The following is a 26,412-nucleotide window of genomic DNA, read 5'->3' as shown; positions in this document are numbered from 1 at the left end:
ACATTTGTTTCATACAATGTATAAAATTACAGTTCTCTCAAACATTTAGTGCATTGCTGTGTTCCTTGATTCCCTTTGCTAAGTGGTTTCACTTCTGTTGTTCCTTGTGTAAAATCTGAATCTGAAGTTTGGAAGACCAGTAAATACTCTTCAATAAGTATACTGATAAAGTCAGACTTAATAAGCATTATCAGAATTCAGCTAAATTGGAAAACGTTCTTAACAAGAGATATTTATTTCATTTCAGTGGCATTCATTTTCAACTGGATTGGATTTTGTTTATCATTCTGTATAACTAACACCATAGCAGGAAGATATGGTGCCATCTGTGGATTTGGACTGTCCTTGATCAAATGGATACTTATTGTCAGGGTAAGTATTGCTGTTTAAATTACAAATTGATTTTTTTAAACCATACATTAGGATAGGACAGGCTAATTCCTGAGAGTCGTGTTTTCTTTCAGATTCCACATAAATATTAAAATCTAAAATAAATATTCTTTGATATTGGCAAAGATCCTGTTCAGTGATTGCAGAATGCAAAGATCCACCAGTGTACTTAAGGTGGAGTTCTGAAGGTGCCATCTGTTTCATTTTCCCTGTTTGTGCAACATACCACATAGTCTATGGAGGGAGGGGAAATAAGGGCTGCAGAAAATTTTAATTGTACATGAGGGAAAATTTACCTAGATATGAGAAGACCTTTAAAAAAATCAGAAGAAGTAAGAGATGGGAATGATTTTCCCCCTGGTTTTTCCTGTTTCTCTCCCCCCCCCCCCCCCGAAGGCATTTTTCCCTCCTGGAAATGGATTATGGAATATTTTCCATATTTTAGATTGGTGACTAAAACGTTTAAAGCCAAAGTGTTCACATATTTATGACCCAAAATAACTTCTAAAGACTATGTAAGAATCTTTAGAAAGGCTTTTGTGTAAGATTATATATTGAATATACAAAATATTTTTCTTTCTTCAGTCAGTCAGTCAACCTTTATTAGGCATAGAGTTTCTTTCTTTTACTAATGTTGATACTTCTTGTTTTCACTGAGATTTTGCTGCCCAAGTTTAGAGTTATCTTTACTGTTCAGTTCAGAGTTCAGCTGTTTCTTACAGTTTAGACCCTTGTAGCTCCATCTGTAACAAAACAGAAAAAATTAAAAAGTAAGTTCAATTTGTAACTGTTGTTGTAAGGCTAAGAAGCCACCTCTCCTTAAATGGTAAACAGCATTTTCATTATTGAAGCACTGGCCTAAATACATATGCTAGTTACAGCTAAAGTACACCCATTGAATCAGTGGGATTTAGAAAAGTGTAGGTTCACCATTCAACAGCTGATCCAATATGAATTGAATGAATTGGGACTCTAGTTTGCACTTGTAATGCAATTCAGGTTACAGATGTTTTAAAAATATAGTATAGTCTATAATACTGAGGGAAGCTTATTTGTATATTTGCAGGTATTGGAATTTATTCATTTACTGGAATTTATTCATTCATTTATGTAAATACTATAAACTAAAACAGTGAAAAACAATATTTAAATAATTAACCTATGAATGGTTTTAAAGTATCAACCTGGGCAAATAAGTATGCCATGCCATCTGATGCTTTAAATTAAGAGCCCTATGTTGTCTATTTAAAATTTGACTTAACCAAAATTTTATGCTGGCTGACTAATTATTTTGTGACACAAAACAACATAGAATTGACAAGTTGAATCAGTTGTGATGTCAACAGAGAAAGAAATGATGAACCTGCAGTAAATTTATTTTTCCAAGTTGTAGTGAAGGCTCTATAGTATTAGGAATATGAGGCTAAAACTCTGGTCAGAGTTCTTGGAGACATTTGATTCAACTCTTTTTATCAGCGAAGCATGTCGTCTGGAGACTGTTCAAGACTAGATACCTGTCTCCAAAATCATCACACCCTACCCTCCAGCTGCCTGTTCAGATTCCCACATTACAGAGAAGACAAAACTGTCTACCATGCTCACTAACAGGAACGATTGAATTGGCCCTTCAAGGTTCATTTAGCTGCGTTCAGCTCACTGCTGGGAACAGAATGCAGGAGCATCTAGTTTGAAAATGAAAAGAGTTTAATGAATTGGAGCTCTTTATGGGACTGGTTTACTTGGCAGTGATTATCAGTAGGGGGTGTACAGAAGGTCAAAAGCTTTCCTTTTGTGGGGTCAGCCAAACATCCCCATCTGATAAGATTAAACTAATGTAACTTTTGGTGTTAATATCAAAAGCAGCAGGCTGTTGTAATGTATTTGGGATGGCAGACAATGGAAGGGGGGAGGGAGAAATACCAGCAGAACTTCACACCAGCAGAACTATTTATAACAGTGAATGATAGGTTCTAGTGAGCAGTGCTTAATACACTTTTTCACAGAATGGTTCATTTCACAGGTTTTCAAACTACACAAAGAAAAATACCTCAAAACCTATTTTCTATTCTAATGCTTTATAGAATATTCGTCTTCCAACATGCATTGACCCTGTATGTACTAAAATGCATTTGGTTTGTCAGGTATCCTTCATATGTAATATAGCTTACCTGTTTGTTTTAGTTTTCAGATTACTTTACTGGGTATTTCAATGGACAATACTGGCTTTGGTGGATATTTCTTGTGCTTGGTAAGTCCTGAACTTTGAATTTTGTAACTAGAATTTTATATAAATAAAATTTTATACAAATAGAAAAATCTAAATTTGATTTAATAAGTATTTTGCCAATGTGTGAATTTTCACAGGTATGTTAACAAGCATCAAATGTTGATTGGTATTGCTAACAAAACTTATCGCAAACCATATACCATGGAGTGAATTTTTATATTGCTACCTTTCAAATAAAATACTTTTCAAAAGAGACACTTACGAGTTAATAGTGAAATACATACAACCAATCTTCAAGGTGTAAAATTTGAACAGTATTTAGCTTTTTAAAAGATGTTTGTGAAAATATTGCCCCATATTTGTCTTTAAAATTGTATTTGTATTTGCAAATGTGTAGGTTATTTTTTCCTAAATCTAATTTGTAAACTAGATTTAGATCTCTGTTACAACAAACTATGCTGAGGATAAATTTTTCTGAATGTTGTTATTAAATCCCTTCTATTTTTGAAATGATCTCAATGTGGCTACATTATACCATCAATCTAAATATAAACATTCCCAAAGTTAAAATTTATTCCTTTCCTATTTAAGGAGCCTAGTTTTCATAAGCAATTTTGTACCATGATTGCCTGGAAAAAAAAAACTCTGAGACTCTATAAATTATTTTGAATACCAATGTGTCTATCAGTTTCTATTTGATTCATGGAGGCATCCATTTTTGCCTTAGAAATGCACCATGCATTAATCATTATGCACTCAGGCAAGGGAAGGGCTTTATGCCTACTGAACACAGTTCTTCTGTTTCCCAGTTGTCTTTTGAAAAGCTGTCTGCTAAGCTTCAAGCTTTGGGGGAAGGGAAAGAAGGCTTCGTATTTTAGCACCCAGTGTGTCTCCATAGCTTGGCTCACTTGCCTGGGTCAGCTGGTGAAATTGACTTGGTGTGAGACTGTTAACCAGCTTCATGCATCTAATCTTGTTCCTAGGCCACAAATCCTGTAGCCTATCTGAACTATAACTTTGTTTATAAAAATCTGTATTGCCTCTCCAAAATAAAGATGCCCAAGGCGGTTTGCAAATTAAATGAAATACAGTTGTCCCTCAACATTTGCGGCTTTGACACTCACAGTTTCAATTATTCGCGAGGTCAAGGCTGCTGCATATGCACTCCTCCTCTTCATCCTTCCCAGGCTTTTTCCCTGGGGAGGAAAAAGCCCAGGAGGGAGAAACCAGGAAGAGTGCGCGCACCAATCCCACCCGTTTCCAGGATGGAGAACTGCCTCATTCCTTAAACAGCTCTCTGCCTTGGGAAGGGGTTTGGGGAAAATAATCCCCCATATTTTTTCAGAACAGGGAGCTGTGTGGGAAAAGATAGCTCTCTTGCCTTGGAAAGGGGTTTTGGGGAAAGCAAACTCACCTTTCCTGCCATTCCAAAGCATCAGAGAACTCCCTGGAGCTCCCTGAAGCCTTGGAAGGGAAGGAGGGAGCCGCAAATGCCCACCCCCTGCCTTTCCAGCACTTTAGAGAGCTTACTAAAACTGTTTGATGCTTCAGAAGGGAGATGGGGGTGTGGACACACACCCTGCTCTTGCACCACCATCTTATTTGAGAATTTTGTCTTTCGCAAGGGTCTTGTGGCTATAACCCCCATGAATGTCAAGGGCCAACTTGTAATAACATATAAAATAAATGTATACAACAGTGGTTCATAAAAAAATAGACAATACATTCTCAGGCATACAGAAGCCAAAATGCCCAGACAGCCAATAGGATAAAACTAAAAGTCAGGGAAAAGGTCTACACTAAAACATCAAGAAAAAATAAGACTGCAGACTGGAACATGCACACCCGTGCGTTTTGATTCATACTTCATGCTCCTTAAATGGTAGCATTTCTATGAAAAATACACCTGAAAAAGATCAGTGAAACCATAGTTACATATTAATCAAAAATTCAAAGTTGTCTAAAGATTGTATCCAGGAAATATTGTCTTTCATTTGAGTTGTCATGCAACTTTAGCTTCTGCCTGTCCACTTAGAAATTAATCATTAGTTACATTTTGTACCAATTTTTCTGTACCATTTTTCTAAAATGGCAAATTATTCTTTATCCCTTTTTCTTAATTCTGCACCTGTGTCCATATTATTCTGTTGCCACAGATGTACATCTTTTAATGTTTCTTATTTTATCTTTGGTTTTAGGCCTTCTGTTGTTTTTCCGAGGTTTTGTTAATTACCTGAAAGTCAGAAATATGTCTGAAAGTATGGCAGCTGCTCATAGAACAAGATTTTTCTTCTTGTACTAGAGGTAAGCAGTGTTGTTCCTCCTGTAGGTGAGAACTTTAATTATATCTGAATGGAAATATTAAATAACAATGTATTGAATTTGATTTGTTAATTTTAATAACAACCATACACAAGACGTAATGATAATAACTTTTGTAGGGAAGTTTGGTTTTTTTATTCTGTCTAGAATATGTCTTCTTTGCCTTTAGCATTGCTGAAAAACCCTTTGTTTTTCAGATCTTGCTGGACTTGGCCAATTTTGAGTTAGGATGGGAAGTGTTGATCAGATCACCAGGAGAGCCACCATTTCATATTGTTCCTTTCAAAACAAAAACATCTTGCATGACTGTACATTAGATGTTCTTGTAGCACTTTTGTTGTTGTCTACCTTCAAGTCGTTTCAGACTTATGACAACCCTAAAGTGAACGTATCATAGGGGTTTTTTTGGCACGTTTCTTCAGAGAGGGTTTGCTATTGCCTTCCTCTGAGCCCGAGAAAGTGTGACTTGCCCAAGGTCACCCAGTGGGTTTACATGGCTGACCCTGAATTCAAACCCTGGTCTCCAGAGTCCTAGTCCATTTCTCAAACCACTACACCACGCTGGCTCTTAGTTCTAGTTGATAGTAATGCAAGATGGGAATATTCTCCAGTGAATATTCTCTTGAGAATTTTTTGAGAATTTTAAAATTTTTCAGTACCTCTCTAAATAACTTTCAGATGACTCTTGAGTGTTATATAATGTTTCAGATGGTTTGATAACATTGCAAATGTTATGGAACTTCTGCTGCTGTTGTAAATTGCACCCTCCCACTACACCACCATCATTTTTCACTTCCCTTTCCACTGTACCTGCTCTTCCACTCCCTCATTCTTTTACTGTTTTCATCCCTTCCCTCTCCTTCCGCACTTTTCAAATGTTTCCCGCTTGCCACGTCTGCCTTCCTCCATCTCACTCCCACCATTATAATCTCCCACCTCTTTGAAGGGGAGAGACTGACACAGAATAGGCATTCTGTGTTCATCAGTTTCCCTTTCTAACCTGGTTGAGCTGGTATGAAGGTGGTGCTTGAGTTACCAGCTTGTGCCCAAGCTTCAGGTTATGCTATACCTACTTTTCCATGTTGGACAGGATAATGGTGATCTGGGAGTGGAGGCACTGTCCATAGTTTTTTTTTTTTTTTAATGTTGAGAATAACTGTATGAAAGCTTTTAAATAGAAACGCTATTGGGATAGAAAAGATGCAAGATAAAATTGATTTGTGTAAATTATTTGAAATATGGGATAAAGCTTGTTTGTGTGGATAAACTTTTTAAAATTAATAAATTATAACAAAGGCCTGAAAGACATGGGCCAAAACAAGTGGCTTCCAGCTGCATTGGAGGAACGTTGTTTATACAATCACATCTTCAATATGGCCGGAAGTTGCGGTGGGGCCATGCTGTGGCCCTTTAGACAGGAGCAAAAAGAAGCCAGGATAATCCAGCTCCTGACAGCACAGCTTGGTTCAGGCTGTGGCAGCCTGCTTTCAGGGTGGGACATGTGGGCACTGCAGACCTGATCAATTTGTGGTTGGAGCGGCCTTGGGCTATGCTTTCTTGGCCATCTGCTTCACCCCTAAGTAAGGAAAACTAAGTAACAATTCTAAAGGCCCAATTTAACAGTGAAGGTTTTATGGCCTTCTCAAAGGGTTTTCCAAATAGATCCACGTAGTAGTGAGAGAAGTGGGTTTATAATCATGGGGCCACCACTGAAAAAACTGTCACCTGCAAGGACTAGTTACACTTATGCTGGTGGCCGCAGCAGCATTTGAATAAAGGCTTGATTTTCCAAAATTCAGCTGAGAAGTTGCTTAATTAATATTTTAAGTGGAAGTCATAGGAGACTTTAAAGACTTTAAAAGCACCTTAAATTTAGCCTGTAAAGCTACCCAGTTGAGTCCTTGCACTTGTTTTGTATCTTCAGTTCAGTTCTGACATAGGATTTATTTGGTATGATTTATTCAGTGCCTTCCTTGGACTATAGCACTTGATATTACTTGGTCCAGGGCAGACTGTCCCGAAGCACCGTGCTGCTGCCGATACTAGGGATAAGGACCGTGCACCAACTGCATGGTCCCTAACCTTAGCACAGTATGGCGGTATCCTGTCTATACAGATGCCACCATCTTGGCGTAAATGGCGCGCAGCATATACACGTTGCTGCATGTAACCTATGTCACAAGTGCACCATTGGCACACTCAGGACGCCCACCCAGCGACCCAAAAAGAACCCAGTTTTTCTGGGTTCTCTTTGGGGGTGGAGGGACGCCGGGCAGTTTGACTGCTGCGGTGTCCCTCCGCAGGAAAACAGGCCTCCGCCAGCCAGGACTTTCCCAGAGGTATGTACCGGGCCACTTGAAAGTCTCCCTTTCTAGTACTGTACTATCCAGGCCTGAGACTGTTTTTGCTGGTGAAATACTCTCTTTGTCCTGAAATCCCCAGACTAAATTTAAGAGATTGCATTTATTTTTACATGAAAATGAATTATTAAAGATGCATCTTAAAGAAGCTTCTTGATTATATCATTATCTTGGTAAATGGAGGTTTATTTAAGTAAAATTAACTCTTTCTTTATTCCCAGACTGCATCGGCCAGACATTCCTTTCTCGTACCAATGTGAACTTCCAGCAATCTGTAACCTTCCAAGCGCATAGGGAAAGACGACTACTAAAAACAGAAGACAAATTTGAAGCAGGATCTTTTTGCCACTTAGTGTGAATGACAGGGTGGTTTAAGCTAAAGTGCCATTTCTGTTCATTCTAGTCAATATTTATATTAAGCAATGCCTTTTGTCTTGCACATATGCATATGTGCTAATTAATTAACAAGAACTTTACAAAGAATAAAGTTCATGCATATAGTCTGCTAAGCAGTTGAATACAGACAGACTTGACTAATCTATGTTTTAATCTGAGAGATTTTAAGTGGGAGCTTGTTTTCACAGTATTATATTCACTTACTGGGCTGATATTTTGTTGGGTACAAACAGCTTGTACCAAATGATTCATAGTAAACCCCTTGGACTCCGTTACTATGTAAATTGCATTCATCCAATTATGCACATAGAACATATTTTATCACATAGTTTGTAGTTCTATAAATGCATGTTTAAAAAGCATTTTATTGAAGGCTGACCAAGGTTGTTCAAGTGTACCTCTCGCAGTGGTCTCATTACTGTGAATTTGCTTTTCCCTTTCATGAACATATGCAATATCAGCCTTAATTGCTGCCATTCTGAAGCCTGATATAAGCAGCTGCTTGAAGTTTAGCAGTCTCAATATATGGTCTGATTTTTATGTGATGGGAAGATTCTGGTTGTTGCTGCCCTGCAGCTCGTTTACTACTGCTCTGGTGATATACAGAACCAGAAGACAAAAAGGAACCATGGCTTTACGTGGGAAAGTCTGCAGTGGCTTCCATTCTCAGGAAGGAATGGAATTACTGGGGCTTTTCCAATTTCTTTCTTGGGGGAAAAATGGCATTGAGCCACTCCAAGAACAAGGAAATCAGCTTTTACACTTGCAAAAAGATGTGTGCAAAGTACCATTCTTTTCCAATCATGGCAAAACATTATCAGTCAACACTTTTTTGATTTTGCCTGTTTGATCTGCTTATTGATTTTTCAGCTGGATAGTTTGATTTAGTACAAGTCTTGTAAGAAAGTTAGGCACAAATCTGTAACGAGCCAAATCAATTAAGTTGTGCGCCTGAACAAACAGTGTCCTCTAAGTTCCTGGTGTGGTGGAAGAACATTATACTCAGTTAATTCTCACATTCATCATCTCATTAAAAGGCCTAGCATACACAGTTGCTAGCCCAATCCTGCACTTTTCTTAACTAGGTGGACCTCTGCTTGACTTCTTTGCCACCCAATCTATCACCATCAGGTGTAACTGGAGTGTATGTTCTCCTGGCATTCCAGCTGCATAGCCTTCTTTCTGCTGGATGTTTTTAGGGATGTTATACTCAGTTTTAATTGAAAGGAATGGAAATGGCATGGCAACAGTGGATGAGCAGCCTAGATTTTGAGCTTGGAGCATCAATTTTCATTGTCATTACATTCTGTGAAGATATTTACACAACCATTTATTATTTAAGGAGTAGCTCAAGTGTCTTTAAGATGTTATTCATTATGCTTTTTTAATGGAAATGCAGATGAAGTTAGATAAATTGTTATAAGCACATTTTCATTCTTCTCCCTGATAGCAACACACTGTTGATGTTACACACATAACAGTACTGATGTTCCTTTTCAGTTAATAAAACAAAAATACATCTAGGGCTTTATGGGGAGGCAGTGTGAATAAGCACATGTGTAGCTTCCCCAAACATCTCTGGGACTTTGCACTGTGGCATGGAGGGAGACGTTATCTCTTAAATATCTGCAACAACTCTCATCTCAGTTTGCTGCCAATCACTAACCCTGCCTCTTGGGAGTGGGAAATGCACATGTATTCTTCTGTTTATTTCTTAATTTAATCTCTTGCATTTTTAATACTAACATGTAGAGGAATTATATGTTGTCTTATTTAGTGCTGTATCCAATTTTGTATCTATTGTATGCACAAGGATGACAGTTTATATTCTTTAATATTTCAGGATTACTTTTAAAAAACATGCAAGATTTTAAGTGCAAATGCCCATTCCTGCTTTTCATGAAAACTAATTCTCTTATGAGTTTTTACGTTCCTTTTTGAATTTGTCTCTATTTTTCTATTTTTTCCCTCCCTCCCTCCCTTCTTTCCTTCCTTCCTTCGTTTCCTTCCTTCTGCATTGTTTGTTCTCATGAGAGACAAGTGAATAAATTGTTTTGTTTTGAAATTAAGGCTCCCAGATTCTGCATTTTACATTTAGGCCACATTTTTTAATATGCTAAACGACTCAAAATATGAACACTTTACCCTTTATTCCATTTTAAAAACTATTAACTTACAAGTCAAACTAATTGTGATACAGGTGATCTGTGAATATATGAATGTCTCTGTGTTACAGATCAAAGCAACTTTTGAAACTAGGCTGCTATAGAGCACTTTTTTAAATTCTTTTCCTCCATGCCAGTTTCCTGATTTTAATCACATATGTGTAAAAACTATTTGTCCTACAGCAAAAAAGTGTTATATGTGATGCAGGAGTAAAGTAACATTGTTCTGACTATAGTAATAAGTGCTTTTCAGCTAACAAATTTCAAAGTTTTAAAATCTCATATAACAGCCAGGAAACTATGGCTCCACAATAGAAACAGCAGAGCTGTATAAAATATTTGTCCCTCATGTAAAATGATTGTGTAATAGAGCAGACTATACATTTGCTATCCTTCCACTGGAAAGTGAAGTCTACAAGATCTATTTTTTTGTTTGTTTGTATGTGTGTGTGGGGAGGGGGGTTAACTCTTAAAAATGAGCGTGCTAAATTTTTTTCTTTGAAAAAAGTAAGTTTTTCTGTAACATGAAGCTATTATGCATGTACATCTGAAAGCCTGTGATATGATAGCCCTGTTTTAATATTTGAAAAGATGTCACATTGAGGATGGAGCAAGTTTGTTTTCTACTACTCTGGAGAGTAGGACACGGAGCAAAGGATGTAAACTACAAGAAAAAAATATTCCACCTATACCTTAGAAAAACCTCTTGACAGTAAGAGCTGCTGAACAGTGGGAGAGTGATGGAGTTCCCTTCCTTGAAGGTTTTTAAACAGATGGTTATCTGTCAAAGGTGTTTTAATTGTGTTTACCTGCATGGCAAGGGATTGGACTGGATGGCCCCTGAGGTCTCTTCCAACCCTATGATCCCATGATTCTATGAATCAAGTGACAACTTAAATATTGTTTGCTGCTGTTTTCCCTTCAATCCTTTATCCCAAGGTGAACTACCCCCAAGGTAAAGTTTCAAGACAAAATGAAATTTGACTGCTGTGGCTGAAACTCTCCACACTTTGTGGGAAGTTGTTCATGACCACTCATTGCCAATCAGTTCCTCCTTATGTGTGCGTGTTGTTTGCCTTCAAGTCATTTCCGACTTATGGGGATCCTAAGGCAGACTTATGGTGACCTATCACAAAAACCCTTTGATTTCCTCTTTGTAGTAGAAATAAAAGCTGAGCCATTTCTAAATTTTGACTATAGTGAGTTGGGACACATAGGTCATAGACTCTCTTGGCATCATAAACATTAAAAGCTGTTTGCTGGCATAAAACACTTAAAACCTTATTATGTGAGAAAAGAAAGTCGAAATGGAGCTCTGTGTCCCCACATGGTTTCCAAGCATTTCTTTTCTCTTCCCAAGGAAAATGGTCATAAAAGCTTGCCTTCTGTTGAACAAATGTTTCCAGTATGATAAAAGGAATGCTTTCCCTTAGGAAAAGAATATAAGTGCTATGATATCACATGGAGAGGCACAAAGGAACCTTCTCTCCCATTTTTATTTATTTATTTAGGCTTTCTTTTCTCATGAGATAAGTTACTCAAGCTTTGTAGTTTAGAGGTTGGAAAAGATGAAGTCTGGGAACAGACTGGGGCCATTTTTTCTCTGTTGTTAACCTGCTTGAACAATTCTCATAGCTATTGAGGGAAGATGAGTCACACTTGTGGAGTTGTTTCTCTTAGTTTTCTTCACTGCATAACCTTTGGGAGTCCATTTTGCGTTGGTCTTGCCTTAGGGATGGGTGCACCTCAGCTCAAGGGCTCCCCATACGTCCAGTGATGAGAATTTGAATTTGTTCACACACCAAAGAAAAATAATTTGTTTGGAGTGCTAGTTCTGCCATTGGTGGTGAGGGGATGCTGGACCCTATCAGTTAAAAGGCTGGAATACTGCTATGCTGTGTACCATCTGCTGTATCATTTACCATGAACAAAGCTTATGCTATAGCAATAACGTGGCAGTGTTTGGCACCAAAAGAACCATTGGCGAGGACTGGAACTACACATAGTTCTGGAACAAGACATTAACCAGAAGTGAAAGAGCCATGAAATTTATGACATGTCTGGCTTCCAGTATTGGTGGCACTTACCTTTGCTGTCTCCCAGTTGCCTCTGACAGTTGATCTGTCACGTTAATAAACCAAGACAACCAATGGAACCAGAATAAAACAAAAAAGAGATTTATTTTAATTTATACCAGAATGGGCAATGAATTAAGAGGCATAGTGGCCAAAGGAAATTGGCAGAGTTGAGGACCTTTTAAGGGGAGCACACTGGGGAATTGTCCCAGGCCTCACCTGTGTTGAGTTCACACATGGAGAGGGCACATCAATGCTGGCACTGATGCATTGTTTCCAACTAATTTCTTTCATTATCCCACCAATTTGAGCCCCTTAACCAAATGGAAGGGGGATCATTCTAGATGCAAAGTGACTATATGATATCTTTCTTGTTTTGTTTATATTTTTAATTTTTTTCTCCCCAAAGGACCTCTGGCAGGTTAAATGATATTCCTCCAACAACTCCATGAGATAGGGTTAGGTTGAGAGTCAATAACTGGAACAAAGTTGCCTGGTAACCTTTGGGGCTGAATGGGGATTAGAGCATAGATCTCCTGAATTTCAAATAATCTCTCTACCTATTATATCAGGTTGCTCAGATAAACATTCTGCCCCAGGTTTCTCTGTATCTTAAGACAACCCTGGCAGAAGAAACAAGTCTCAGAAAAGATGTGTCTTAGGAAAGAAGGGGCCAATAAAGGAAGACAAGAGTAGAAAAGACCTCATGCCAGGCTGAAAGATATACTAGGGCTGGGAAACTGGCCTTCTGGATGGTGTTGGACTACAGTGATATGAGATAGTTTTCTACCAATATGGGACCCAAGGCAGTTTGCAATACAAATTAAAACAATGTTTAGGTAAAACAGAATATAATGGAAATGTTTTAAAACATTAAACAAAAAGTCCAATTTAAAACAAAACAGTTAACATTGAAAACAGTATTTTAAAAAATACAGCAAACCTCATTAGAGATCCATCTGCCACCATCAGTTAAAAGCTGAAGATCTGCTTTTGTTTGTTTGTTTTTAAAGGGTATGTGCCAGCCAAACAAACAGAGAAGGAGCCAACTGAGACATCTATGAGAAGGAATTCCGTAACCCATATAGTTATGGCAAGTTCCATACAGTAACAAAAGCCCAAATAGGGCCAGTGGGAATTGGAGTTCAGCAACCACAAAAGAGACACCCAAGTTCCCCAGCTCTATTTGTTATGTTTTTCCAGAGATCATGTAACCAGATGCATTGTTCCTCTTCTAAATCTAGAACACTTTTTTCCTAACCAGGTATCCTCCAGAGGTCATTGATTATGCCTGTTGGGGATGATGGGAGCTGCAGTCTACCACTACTCTAGGGTTCTGGGTTAGAAAAGGCTGGTCTAGATTTGGGTTAGCAAAGGCTGTTCTTAATTTGCTATTAAATCTTTAAAACCATAACTTGTTCACAGAACTGAAAGAGAACTGAGACCTTGATTAATTTATTCTATTTTCTGTCTGCCATCTTGGTCTATTCTTCTATTCTATTCAGATCATGGAAGCAGGGGTCTGAATGAATTTCAAATCTGATAACCAACTTTCTCTTTTGCCTTGAGTACCGAGGAAACTTAAAAAAAAAACAAACCACGAAAACTCAGCACCCATAGCTACCTAGGATAAATAATAGCCAGATCCTTACTGAGTATCCAGATGAGGAACTGATGGGTAATGAGTTTATTGAGCTTTGGTTTCTGCTTGACCGTTCTGCCCACCCAGAAGGCTCAATAAACCACTTCGCTCTCTTCCGTTGTTCTACGGAGAAGAGGCCTTCCTGAATTCAGCTATATAAGCATTTAATGAGTGACCTATTTGTAAAACAGCTTTCCTAATTGGCAATTGCAAATGAGAGTGGAGATAGAATGTCGAAAGCTTTCCCCTTTTATAACCTCATCTTCGTCTATTTCCCCTCTGAATGGAATGTTACCAAGGCAGAAATGGCATAAAGTTTATTCTACTCCAGCAGTGAAATGCAGTGTTGACAACACCTATCCACAGCTTTTCTCACCTAGCTGTCATCAGGCGAAAGGGGACGGGTAGGGGGAGAGAAAGAAAAGAAACATTCAGTCTTTTGGATTTCACTTTTAAAATAATCTCCTAACCTGGATTTAACAATTTTGTATAAATAGTGGGGCATATGAGTGCAAATGTAATTGTTTCAAGGAACAGCCACCTTTTTTACTTCACAGCTGTAGATGAGACCTGGGCAAATGGAACAGTTTCTGGTTGGATTGTGTTGGGTAAAAGCAGGAGGAAAAGTCAGCACAACTATTCCTAAATTTTGAACTTTTAAGTGTTGCCTAGAAGCTGTATGAAGGCTGGTTCCTATCTTCCATACCATAGTATCTTCTGTACTATTACTTTTATTTTGAGCCTTGAAACTATATAGTCTGATTGTTGAGTTAGTGTAGGAACTTAAATGTCCTTCCTCAGGGAAGTGTTTCTCATGTGAATGGCTGTTCAAAAAAGTGCACGGATATAAAATAGTTTTAAAAAAATACACCGGTACTAGGAAAATGAAGATTTCTATCCTACAACTTGACCTGTTGCTTCAGTTATATGAATTACTTCCAAGTGCCATGTGGCTGAGTGCATGCCATGTCATGGGCAGCCAATGAATGACGACATCTGAATGATGAAATCTTCCATTCTGCTCCCCTTCCCATGCCATCTCTATCTGTATTTTTAACAAACATTTGGCCACCATTCTGGGGAACAGTGAGCTTTCCTAAAAATGTAGCAAAGGTTCCTCCAGTGAGCTCAGTTTACACAGTAAACACATGATTGCCTTTAATGTATGGCAATCATGTGTAATGTGTAACATATCATGTATATTCTTGTTCTTAAAATAGCATCTCTAAGGGATTGATTGCAATTATGGTGCATGGAGAAGGGGTCTTTAACTATGTTCCTCTTTAAAATTACTCTCCTCTTTAACTATGCACTATGCTCCTCTTTAAAACCAGAGCTTGTAGCAAATGTGTTAGAAATGTGTTGGTAGTGTTTGGTTTTAATTTTTTTTTTTTTTTAAATGTTAAAATGCAATACAGGTTGAATTTCTCTTACCAGAAGTGTTCTGGATTTATTTATTTATTGGATTTTGGAAAATATGCATATACTTAATGAGATGTCTTGGAGATGGGAGCCAAATGTAATATATACCTTATACACATATCCTGAAGATAATTTTATACATATTTGTAATAGTTTTGTTCATGAAACAAAGTTTGTGTGCACTGAAACATCAGAAAGTAAAAGTATAATTATCTCAGCCACTCGGATTTTAGAATACCAAATAAGAGAGAGACAACCTGTAGTGCTCTAGTATGCTTCTGGTGTACTTAAAACTGCACTACATATATGGTTTTCCATATTTCCTCTCAGCATCTGCATTTTTTGGCTGTCCGCGGAGGTGTTGCTACACAGCAGGGGTGGGCAACATCTTGTCTGTGCGCTGCATGTAGCCCACAGGGCCAATTCTGTAGCCCTAAGGGCCTCCAAGAGGTCAAAAATATTTATTTGTATTTTTCAAAACGCTGTGAAATGCCTTCTAGAGACCATGAAAGGCTTTTCTGCCATGTTTTGGGCCCCCTGGGCCATTTATGGGTTATACAGACAGGTAGCATGCAGCCACCCCTTTTCACCCCAGATTGGGGCCGTGGCAACCCCATGCCACAGCCTCCAGAGGATACAAAGTGAAGCTACAAAAAGCAGCTTCTTTTCAACATCCAGGAAGGGATGACAGCCATTCCACGCTGTCCACAGTGGCATCATCATGGCACACCATGTGAATGGCACATGCCAAAATGGTGCCATGGGGGCGGGGTCATGGTATCGAGCATGTGGACATTATGCCTTGACTCCACCCACAGGTTGGCACAAAGTGCCAGTCTGTATTACCCCAGAGACTCACAAAATGCCTTTTTAAAAACCATATATATATATATATATATATATGCATGCGTGCATGCAATGGGAGGAGTGCAGTGGGAATTGTATGGCCCCCCCAAGGTCTCATAGGAGAATGTGGCTCTATAGCCTCCCACAGTTGCTAGCTTCTGCTACAGAGATTGTCATAGTGAGGGTCTACCCTTGTACCACTAAACCACTGAACAGGCTCAGACTGTTGAGCGATACAGAAATAAGAACAAGGAAGAAGAGACTGAGGTTCATCGGGATGAAAGGTGAACAACCAGCTTTCCTAGCATGCATCTTTCCAGCCTTAGAGAGACAGAGAAAGGGGAGGAGAGAGTTTTAAAAAACACTGTATGGCCCAAGTGACTTTAATACTGAGTCATACAGGGACTAGGGACATGAACCTGCCCTAATGTGGCAGTGTTCCAACTATCCTTTTTTACAGGTGGCAGAGATGCACCGCAGCTCAAAGTAGCATTTTGGTGGCTTCTCATAGTTATGTCTTGTTGCTCTGGCAACAAATTCTTAAAATTATGCAAAAGGAGCATTCTGAGGGCTCCAACAACAAATTGTGCCCCTAGGCGGCACCAAAGCCAGCCAAACATAGGCCGTCCCATTACCCCTATGGCTTCAAAAACTCATGAATCATGTAGTGTTGCAAAAATGTTCTAACAGGATTAACAACAATGAATTATCGGTTGGGGACACTCAAATTAATAATTTAATGAATTATATTTTAAAAGTAACATTACAAATTCTACTTAAATATCACACACCCCAAAGGTTTCTTTTCTCAAGCAGTAAAATTGGTATTGCTGCCCAAAACAAAGGATGATTTTTCACTAGGATCATAGTGAAGGGACATTACCTCTTCCTTTCCTATCTCTGCTCTGGTGGGAAATTGTTTTTCATTAACCATATGCTTGTATTTTAAACCATGTACGTAGCACAACATCCAATTTGTACAAGTACAGTCAGCCCTCCTTACCCATGGATTTTTTTATCCACAGATTCAACCATTCACAGCTTGAAAATATTCCAAAAAATTATAAATTCCAAATAGCAAACCTTGATTTTCAATTTTATATAAGGGTCACCATTTTACTATGCTATTGTATTTAATGGGACTTCAGCATCCATGGATTGTGTTATCCATGGGGGATCCTGGAACCAAATGCCAGTGGATAACAAGGGCCCACTGTACATATTTTTTAACTGTTTGATCTTGTTTTAGTATCTTAAACAGTTTAATATGTTTTTTGACTGTAAAAGTTCTTTTTTACATTTAAAATGGCTTTAAATTGAGCCATTTTAGATCAAGGTTTCAATTCATATTTTAAACCAGGCTTTGAATCTCTGCTCAGCCATGGAAACCCATGGGTCACCTTTGAATAGTCACCACATCTTACTTTAAGAGGAAGAAGGCAATGGCAAGCTTTCTCTGAATAAATATCGCCAAGAAACCCCCATGATAGATTTGCCTCAGGGTCACCATAAGTTGGAAGTGACTTGGAAGCTCATAAACAGAACAGTAACAATAAAAAATAAATAACTTAATAAATGATAAAAACAGTTTGATCTCCAGAAGCTCAATAGTGGCATGCAATCTTTCTTCAAAGACACATCCACCTTTCCTGATCCTTTGTACTGTATGGTATGCACAAAGCAGGCTAGTTGGTACCTTGCATGAACTGAGGATTCCTGAGAATCCTGAATCCTTCACCCCATGCAAGGCTTTTATGACAGATCATCAGGCAAGGAGAAAAGCATCTCTTGAAGTTAAATGGCAGATTGAGCAGTTGCTAAAGATCTAGAAGCCATACCAACCCCATTTTGGCACACAGCCCGCAGTAGAGTAGTTCACTATCCATCTTTCATTCCAAAACCAAAACTGACTTGGGCTAAAGTAGACCCAGGGGCACGGTGGCTTAGCGGTTAAGAAGCTGACTGACGATCACAAGGTTGACAGGTCATCAGTTTGAGACCCAAATGCCATGTGACAGAGTACGTTCCCATCACTAGTCCCAGCTTCTGTCAACCTAGCAGTTTGAAAGCACGTAAAAGTGCAAGTAGATACAAGGTAACAGCATTCTGTGCTGTCGCGATGGCCACATGATAACAGAGTTATCTTTGACAATTCTGGCACTTCAGCTTAGTAATAGAGATTAGGATCACCCCCTACAGTTGGTCACGACTTAACAACCTTGTTAAAGGGGAAATGTTTACCTTTACCTTAAAGTAGACCTAGCTTCCTCCCCAGTAGCCTTTAATTGGTTAACCACAGTCCTCACAGGCTTCTAAGGGTGCAATTTTTAGACTTAACAATTTGGCACAGAAGTCCAAAAGGGGTTGGTGTAGTCTAGGGTCCCTGGGAGCCACATCAGAAGTCTTGGTAGGCCTGTGTTGTCCATGAACCATGAAATTTCCAGTCTGGTTTTGATGCTGCATCATTGTTTTGATGCCCAGTACTCATACATGTGTGATTATTTACATAGCTAATTTGAAAGAAGAAAATCATTAGTACAAGAAAGAAGCCCTTTCCTTCAAATGTCCAGCAATTTCATTAGCTCCCTTTCCGAATTTGGGCTGTGGACTCTCCCCTGCGGTAATGAAATGCACTGTCTGCCTTTAAAACAAACATTTCTTTAAAGCAAAGTCTTGTCAGTTCAATTTCCTCACTTTCTTTTGCAAGGAAGTGCACTGACAAAGCTCTACAGAAAAACAGTCTGCTATAGCCTAGTTTCTCTCTGGTTGAGACTGGATAAAATGCTGTGGGGGACTTGTGGAAGGATCAGACGAAGGACAAAGATGCAGTTATGGCATGTTTTTTGGATTGTGTAGATAAGAAAGGAGAAACAAGAAATCTCCACTGATCTATGAGAAAATACCCCTCTGTCCGAGAGAAACTACTATATCATTTTTCAGTTATGTCAAGGAAAGGAAAGTTTTCTTTTACTTTTGCTCTTCCTGTGCTTCTATTATACATAAAACAAGTGAGAAAAAAATCAAACCTACCTTCCTTTGAAAGAACTGGGGAGAGGGAAAGAGCAGTGAACCCCCACTGTACATCCTGTTTACTTAGTTGGGCCATTTCTGAGATGCTCTACAACACTGAGACACATTTAGTCAGCTGGGGTGGAGGAGGAATAATCTCTCTTTCAAAAAGAAATCTGCAACACAATCCTGTGTAGAGCTAGGTGAGGTCAGTACAACCTGCTTTCAAAGATTGCATACAGTTCTTGACTGTACCTTCAGCCATTTCCATCCATATTTTCCTGAAGGCCACATGATCAGTTGGGTCACAGATGAAAATAAGTTTCTGTAGAGACATAGCAATCCTAATGTTGGTCACAGGAGGGTGCACTCTCTTCAGAACTAAGTACATAAAACTATGCTTACCTCTGCTCAGTGATCAGATGCCAGACCAGTTTAAATGCATTTAAACTTGAAAGCAGGGATGGGAATCATGGGACCCTCCAGATGCTGTAGGATTGCACCCATAGACAGCATAGGCAATGGTGAGCAACACTGGGAGCATCAGTCCAATAGCATCTGGAGGGCCATGTGATTTTCATTCTTGCTGTAAAGCCTATACCCATTTGTTAAACTCAGCTAGAGCAAACACTCAAAATCAATTGCTAAATGATGTTGAGATTTATGTCAGTTGCACTGATTCCATTGGTTTACGCTGGTTGGAACCAGCAATTGGATCGAGGCCTTAAATGTTCTAGTAACTACTTTTTAAAATGTTATTTAAACAGAGCATTTAAAATTTAAGTGCAAACAACTCAGCTGTTATTTGTATATAATATGAAATTGGATTGAACATGCAGACTATGTACTTACCTTGTGATCTCTGACAAAGCCACTGCTTAGTATGTTATACAACTGGTGAGGGATCTCAACCCAAGTCTACACAGTCTGTCCAACATTCTATCCACTACGCCACATGAATGATGACCATACCAATATTGTTTGAACTGAAAAGCAGAAATAGCCATCAAATTTCCATACCCTTCCAATCTTCCTGATTTGAAGGGGCAATTCATATTCCATCTTTCCCCTAGAACTGGGACTCAAGACTACTTATAAAAATTAAAACAGATATCGATAAAAATGCATAAAGGGAAAAACATGTAAAAAGTTATGATTAAAATGTAATTAAACTCTATAAATAAAAACAATTTAAAATATATCCATAAAAAAACAAAAACAAAAATACAACATGAGACTGTTAAAAGCTCTTTCCTAACCAACAGCCTGATCCTAAAGGACTGTTGGAATAATTTTAAAAAAGATGTCTTTACATGCTAATGAGAGGACAACAGGGAGGGAATCAGACAGCAAGCTTCCCTAGGAAGAGGGTTCCAGAGCTTGGGAACAGCAGAGAAGGTCCATCCCTGAAGATCTCAAAGCTGTTGGCAAAAGCCATTGGCTCTTAGGCTGCATCTGCACTGCAGAAATAATCCATTTTAACAGCCATGGCTCATTGCGGTGGAGTTCTGAGACTTGTAGTTTCTTGTGGCAACAGCTCTCTGACAAAGAAGACTAAATGTCTCAAAAAACGGTAAGTCCTAGAATTCCATAGCATTGTGCCATGGCAGTTAAAGTGGTGTCAAACTGGATTATTTCTGCAGTGCAGATGCAGCCTTAGGGGGAGAATACAGTCCTTCAGATGGTAATACACTGCATTCAACATTCAAGTGAGATATGTTATTGGAATGGCCTCTATAGGTAGGTAGGTAGGTAGGTAGGTGTGTGTGTGTGTGTGTGTGTGAGAGAGAGAGAGAGAGAGAGAGTGTGTGTGTGTGTGTGAGAGAGAGAGAGAGAGTGTGTGTGTGAGAGAGAGAGAGAGAGAGAGAGAGCGCAATCTTGTTGGCAGGACTGTTCACACATGCTCATAAAAGATTATGGAGGCACCTGCTGGTTACTTTGCCTATTATAGGCAGGCACACACAGCTACAGCTAGAGGATAATCATATTTTTTTTTCCAGTTCAGGCTTTAATGCATTGTTTACTGCAGACACGCTGCAGCAAATTGGCAATGAAAATCTGTGTTTCTCTAGCCCGCCTTCACCATCCCTCGAATGCTTCTAAAAATTGTTCAGCTAGACAGAAGTTGAGGATAAAAGGGAATGGCTGGTTAGACATAAAAAGCCTTTTTAAAAATGAGCTGTGCTAGTAGAGGTTCTGTTAAATGATATATGAATACACAAATCTCGGTCAGATACTCCACCAGCCCAGAACCACCAATTTGTCATGTGCATGTGGCCTCCCCACACCCAAAGTGCTTTGCATCTGAAAATTTAACGCTGCTTAAAGAAATTAATTTCACTTAACCTCATCTTTGGTAAGGTGACAGTGATGTTGGCCTCCAGTCCAAGTTATAGGAAGGATTCCTTCAATAATTGCAGAGCATAAGAAAAGCACTAAATAAAAAATGTTTTTCCACCCCTTCTAAATAAATACAAGCTGCAAGGAATATCTTGCTTGCTAGTTGTAATTCCTAAAGCCTGAAATATTCAATGTTTTTGTAGATGTGGACAGTAAAATGTTATGTATTTTTGCAAACTCCTTACAGCCTTATGCATACAATTCTTATATTGTAAGGTGACTTGGGCAGGTAACTTGCAAACTCTGAAGAAAGAATAAAATGAGAATGTTCTTCCCCCAAATACCAATAAGTTGGCCTTGCCAAAGTTTGCATCGCCTGGAGCTTTTGCTTCAAACTGGTTGGAGCGGATGTGCTGAAGAGTTTGATCATTTATTTGTGTGCATCACAAAACCACTGCATAATTTGGCAGAGGATAGGAATGGAAACGATTTTACAGGTCAAGAATGAGGTCAGTTGGCAGGACTTGGAAGGAACTGCACAAGGGTTCTGGCCATAGTCCTTCTGATGTTCAGTCCTCTTACATCCGCATGACACTGAAGCTGAACTTAATATTGTGTTAAATACTCCATAGAGGTTCCTGTGCACCCTGTCCCCTGGGCAAGATAATAGTAACATTCACTTGATTCAGATCTAAGAAAAATTTTGGAATCAGACAATTACAAAACAACAGCCATGCTGGGAGTCCTTTATAAGCCCTTTTGAATTTGCTTTAAAACTCCATTGTTACATTAGACATTTTGCAGGAATTTTGAACATCCTCCCCTCCCCTTGCTTTCCACTAAATGTCTGTTTTCTGTTTTCAATACATCTACAAAACAGCTAGAGCCAGTAGTGAATCATTGCTGTTATCAAGTTCTCTGACAGCCTGGTTTCAACAAGTCAAGCCTCTCTTTAACCTGCTATTTTAAGCTGGCTGAATGGAAACCTCTACCTGCCAGAACAAAACCCTTTTGCATGTATTAGGAACAATCTCTTATTGTCTTCAAGGATAACATAGTGTCAGTAAAAAGCAAGAGCTGAAAGCTAGTGTGGTGATTCAGAACTTGCAATAGCTATATTGCCCTTGCATGCTGCTGTTTCAATATAAACCTGTAGACAAGATTAAATGCTTGCACAATAGGTTGGTCTTCCTATCTCTCTCCCTCCCTCCCTCCCTGTCTCACACACAGAGCAACTAAATAAAGTAAGAGTGGAGTACACACTGCTGTAATGTAAGCATACCTGACATCCCTTGTGCTGAATATGGGGGTTTCATATTTTCATATCTAGGGCCAGGGATGTTCTTAAGAGGTCACAGAACAGTAGAAAGTTTCCCATGAGAAAGGCATGTTGACCTGAGGGCATGTGGAAGGCCTGGGTGATATCAAAATAAAGGTTAAATGGGTTTACTGATCCCTCCATCCTCCACCTAGGCTTTCCACATATCCTCTGGCACTGGAGACTAGCGAGCTTATCACATTAACAAATATGCTGGTTTACCTCTTCCAGCTTGAATTCAGGATCTGGGATGTTATCATACCTAAATCGCTGCCAATCTAGCCGGGATGCCGCCACCCAGATGCATCCTGGGTCAAAGCCTTGCTCATCTGGCTAATTTTTGAAGTCAGAAGCTCCCTGACTTCGAAAAAGTGCTGGCTGAGCGAGGCTTTGACCCAGAATGCATCTGGGCAGTGGCGGTTTATTTGTTAATGTGATAAGCTCCAAAGACAATTCCTTTTCTCCTACCTTCCGCCTGCTATGTTCCCAGCCAACTTTCCTATCCAGCTACGTTAGAGTTGTCCTACATCCAATCCCTGTTTTGTTAATCCAAAATTAAATCCAATTATCAGAATTGCCCCCTTTGTGAATTCCATAAGAGAGCACCTAAACTCTTTGTATTTTTATAGTTTTTTGTGGGTTTTCCAGGCTATTTGAGCATGTTTTAGAAGAGATTATTCCTGACGCTTCTTTCTATTTTGTGTGGGAACGCTAAGTATCACTTGAGGCTAAGATATCAGATATAAATACAAGCCCCAGCTCTAGCCTTGAGTGTGCACAGAGAGCCTCTTTCACTCGTTGTGTCACCCTCAGATGCTGTCTGAGCTATATCCCACTTTCCATGGATCTCACTTCAGGACTGGTAAATGTTATCCCCTCTACACCCCTAAGCCTCCGCTATCCAGTTTCTGTATCCCCATCTCAATTAGCTCTGCATGGTGTTTCTGCTCTGACCAGTGGGGTGCCACAAGAGTCTGTCCTGGGCCCAGTGCTATTCAATATATTTATTAATGACTTGCATGACAGTATTGGGGGCATAGTTATCAAATTTGCAGATGACACCAAATAAGGAGGAATAGCTAATACCTCAGAGGACAGGATCAAAATTCAAAATGACCTGAATAGACTAGAAAGCTGGGCCAAAGCTAACAAAATGAAATTCAACACAGAGAGATGTAAGGTACTGCACTTAATGAAATGAGATATAGGATGGGGGACACCTGGCTGAACGAGACTACATGTGAAAGGGATCTGGGAGTCAAAACACTTCATTTATTTACTGCTTCATACTGAAAAACGATGTCTAAGCGGTTTACAACTGTAAGCTAATTGCCCCCAACAAGCTGGGTACTCATTTTAGTGACCTTGGAAGGATGCAAGCCTGAGTCAAGCTTGAGCCCTTTTGCTGGTATTGAACTCGCAATCTTATGGTTTTGAGTGAGTGACTGCAGTACAGGCATTTAATCACTGCGCCACCAGAGTCCAAGTAGACCACAAGTTGAACGTGAGTCAATAGTGTGATATGGCAGCTAAAAAGGCCAATGCAATTTTAAGCTGTATCAATAGAAGTATAGTGTCTACTAGATCAAGGGAAGTAATAGTGTCACTTTATTCTACTTTGGTCAGGCCGCACCTAGAATATTGTGTCTAGTTCTGGGCACCACAATTCAAAAAGGATGTTGAGATACTAGAGCGTGTCCAAAGGAGGGTGACTAAAATGGTAAAGGATCTGGAAACCATGCCCTATGAGGAACGATTTAGGGAGCTGGGGATGTTTAGCCTGGAGAAGAGAAGGTTCAGAGGTGATATGATAGCCCTGTTTAAATACTTGAAGGGATGTCATATTGAGGAGGGAACAAGCTTGTTTTTTGCTGCTCTAGAGAATAGGACTCGGAACAATGGATGAAAGCTACAGGAAAAGAGATACCACCTCAACATTAGGAGGAACTTCCTGACAGTAAGGGCTGTTCGACAGTGGAACACACTCTCTCAGAGTGTGGTGGAGTCTCTCTTATTGGAAGTCTTTAAACAGGCTGGATGGCTATCTGTTAGGGATGCTTTGATTGAGAATTCCTGCATGGCAGGGGATTGGACTGGATGGCCCTTGTGGTCTCTTCCAACTCTATGAGTCTATGATTCTATGCTTGAATTACTATTGTCTTTGGCTGCACTCTTGCAGATTTCTAAATATTTTTTTCTTTATTCATTAAATCTGGCGGCCTCCTTTAGCTAAACTATTGCCCCAACATTTAAGGAGACACTGACACAGTTGGTGGGGACTCTCAGTCCACCCACCTTTTTATTTAACAATAAATAAATACATACCACTGCAAAAAAGTTTAAATTGTATTAATAGAGATCAAAACATGCTACAAAGGCTTGACCTGAAATATGAAATTAGCTGTCCATCTAGGGCATATAGATGGCAAACTGTTCGCCACACCAGTTTTTATGCCCTCAAGAGCCTCTGCTTCTGTGGATCAAGGGATAAAGCTATTTATTTTCTCAGATTCAGATTCAGCTGTTTTGAAATTTGTTCATCATTCCTATATATGCCCCTCTGCTCATATGGCCAATACATGGAAGCCTATGATAAGTCCATTTGTCTAGCACAGCAGATATGTAGCCCACTGTATTTCGCAGAGATTTTGTATGTAGTCTACAAAGCATGGAGAGCTAGCGTGGTGTTGAACATTGGATTGCTACTCTGAAAACCAGGATACAATTCCTTGCTTGGCCATGAAAACCCACTGGGTGACCATGGGCAGATCACACAAACTCAGCCTCAGAAAAACCCACGCCAGATCCACCTTAGGGTCACCATAAGTCAGAAATTATTTGAAGGCATTCAACAACACCACAAATCAGGCAGAAGTGCAGTATGGGCGAAAAAAACAACCCTTGTCCTGGGCTATAGTCCTCCCTGCTTTTCACTATATGTGCCAGTATTTTGTGTTGTGTGTGCCACTTGTGATACCCATTTATGTGAGAAACAGTTCCCCATAAATCTTACATAAGGAACATAAAAACTGGGTGCTGCAAACTCTTTGACACATAAAAGCACTCCCTGTCAAAACAAAATCATTCCATTCCCTGATGTGTGTTGCATTAACAACATTTGTAGTATGTGGTCCTTGACCCAATCTGCCAGAAACTGTCAATTGTTCATCTCTCTCTCTGCCCCTCTCTCTCTCTCTCTCTCTCTCTCCTCCGCCTTCTCCTTTGCTCAGGTAGGCTTGCCCCACATGAACAATGGATCTTTTGTGCTCCAGAACACATTCCACCACACCTAACATCCGCTTTCACACATAAAATCTTTTCCTCTCACCCATAGCATTACCTGTGTCCCTTGGGCTTTATGAACATTCTTTTGCTTTTCTTTCTTCTTTTTTTGCATAGGGAAGTGGAAGAGAGGCTTCATTTGAAGAGCATTGCTTAGAGAAGATGGACAAGATGATGATGATGATCCCTAGGGACATTATAATTCTCCTCATGTAAAAGCTTAAACATACTACACAAAATAATCAAGTGTTTACCAGAATACAGTATTCTTTTCTCGTTTTTATTTTAAAATGTCTGCCATTGTTTTATTTCTTTCCCTTTACAACAGTAACTAAGCGCTTAAACCACAATACTGTCACTCCAAGTATTTAGCCTCAAAGCTTCTGTATCTCTGTCTGTCTGTCTGTCTGTCTGTCTGTCTATCAATCATAATTTTTATCCTGCCCTTCTTTCCTCTGACATTCCTCTGTTTATAGTAAACAACAAAAATTAAAAATGTAGGAATTTCTGAACATACCAATGGTGTTACATTTCTCTTCTCTTTTAACTTTATCCTTCCTCAACCCATATTCTTCCTCCTCCTCTTCCTCCTCCTCCTCCTCCTCTTTGATTTATTAC

The 26,412-nt window shown here is 39.3% G+C and overlaps 1 protein-coding gene and 1 long non-coding RNA gene across 4 annotated transcripts in view; one reads left to right on the top strand and one right to left on the bottom strand.

Moving 5' to 3' along the window:
- Window positions 1-26,037, top strand: part of LOC149319162 (NEDD4 family-interacting protein 2-like) — a 57,071-nt gene extending 31,034 nt beyond the window's left edge. For 2 of the 3 annotated variants that reach the window (XM_089511180.1, XM_089511183.1), the window contains 4 exons: window positions 248-372; window positions 2,572-2,638; window positions 4,816-4,921; window positions 7,521-9,760. In XM_089511180.1, coding sequence (XP_089367306.1) covers window positions 248-372; window positions 2,572-2,638; window positions 4,816-4,919 — 296 coding nt within the window. In that variant the 3' untranslated portion in view covers window positions 4,920-4,921; window positions 7,521-9,760. Of the gene's footprint in view, window positions 1-247; window positions 373-2,571; window positions 2,639-4,815; window positions 4,922-7,520; window positions 9,761-25,911 lie in introns of those variants that run through there. The other variant, XM_089511181.1, reaches the window with a different exon arrangement.
- On the bottom strand, window positions 1,040-19,153 carry LOC149319163 (uncharacterized). Its single transcript, XR_016280155.1, has 3 exons — window positions 19,110-19,153; window positions 11,948-11,981; window positions 1,040-1,133 (listed from the first exon to the last, which is right to left on the bottom strand). It is a non-coding gene; the product is annotated as an uncharacterized LOC149319163 (long non-coding RNA).
- Window positions 26,038-26,412: the final 375 nt, after the last annotated feature.

Source organism: Sceloporus occidentalis, unplaced genomic scaffold (genome assembly GCF_023333645.1).
Source record: "Sceloporus occidentalis isolate IW3139 unplaced genomic scaffold, rSceOcc1.0.p SCAF_2, whole genome shotgun sequence".
NCBI classification, from domain to species: Eukaryota; Metazoa; Chordata; class Lepidosauria; order Squamata; family Phrynosomatidae; genus Sceloporus; species Sceloporus occidentalis.
This window is presented reverse-complemented; position numbering and strand designations above follow the sequence as displayed.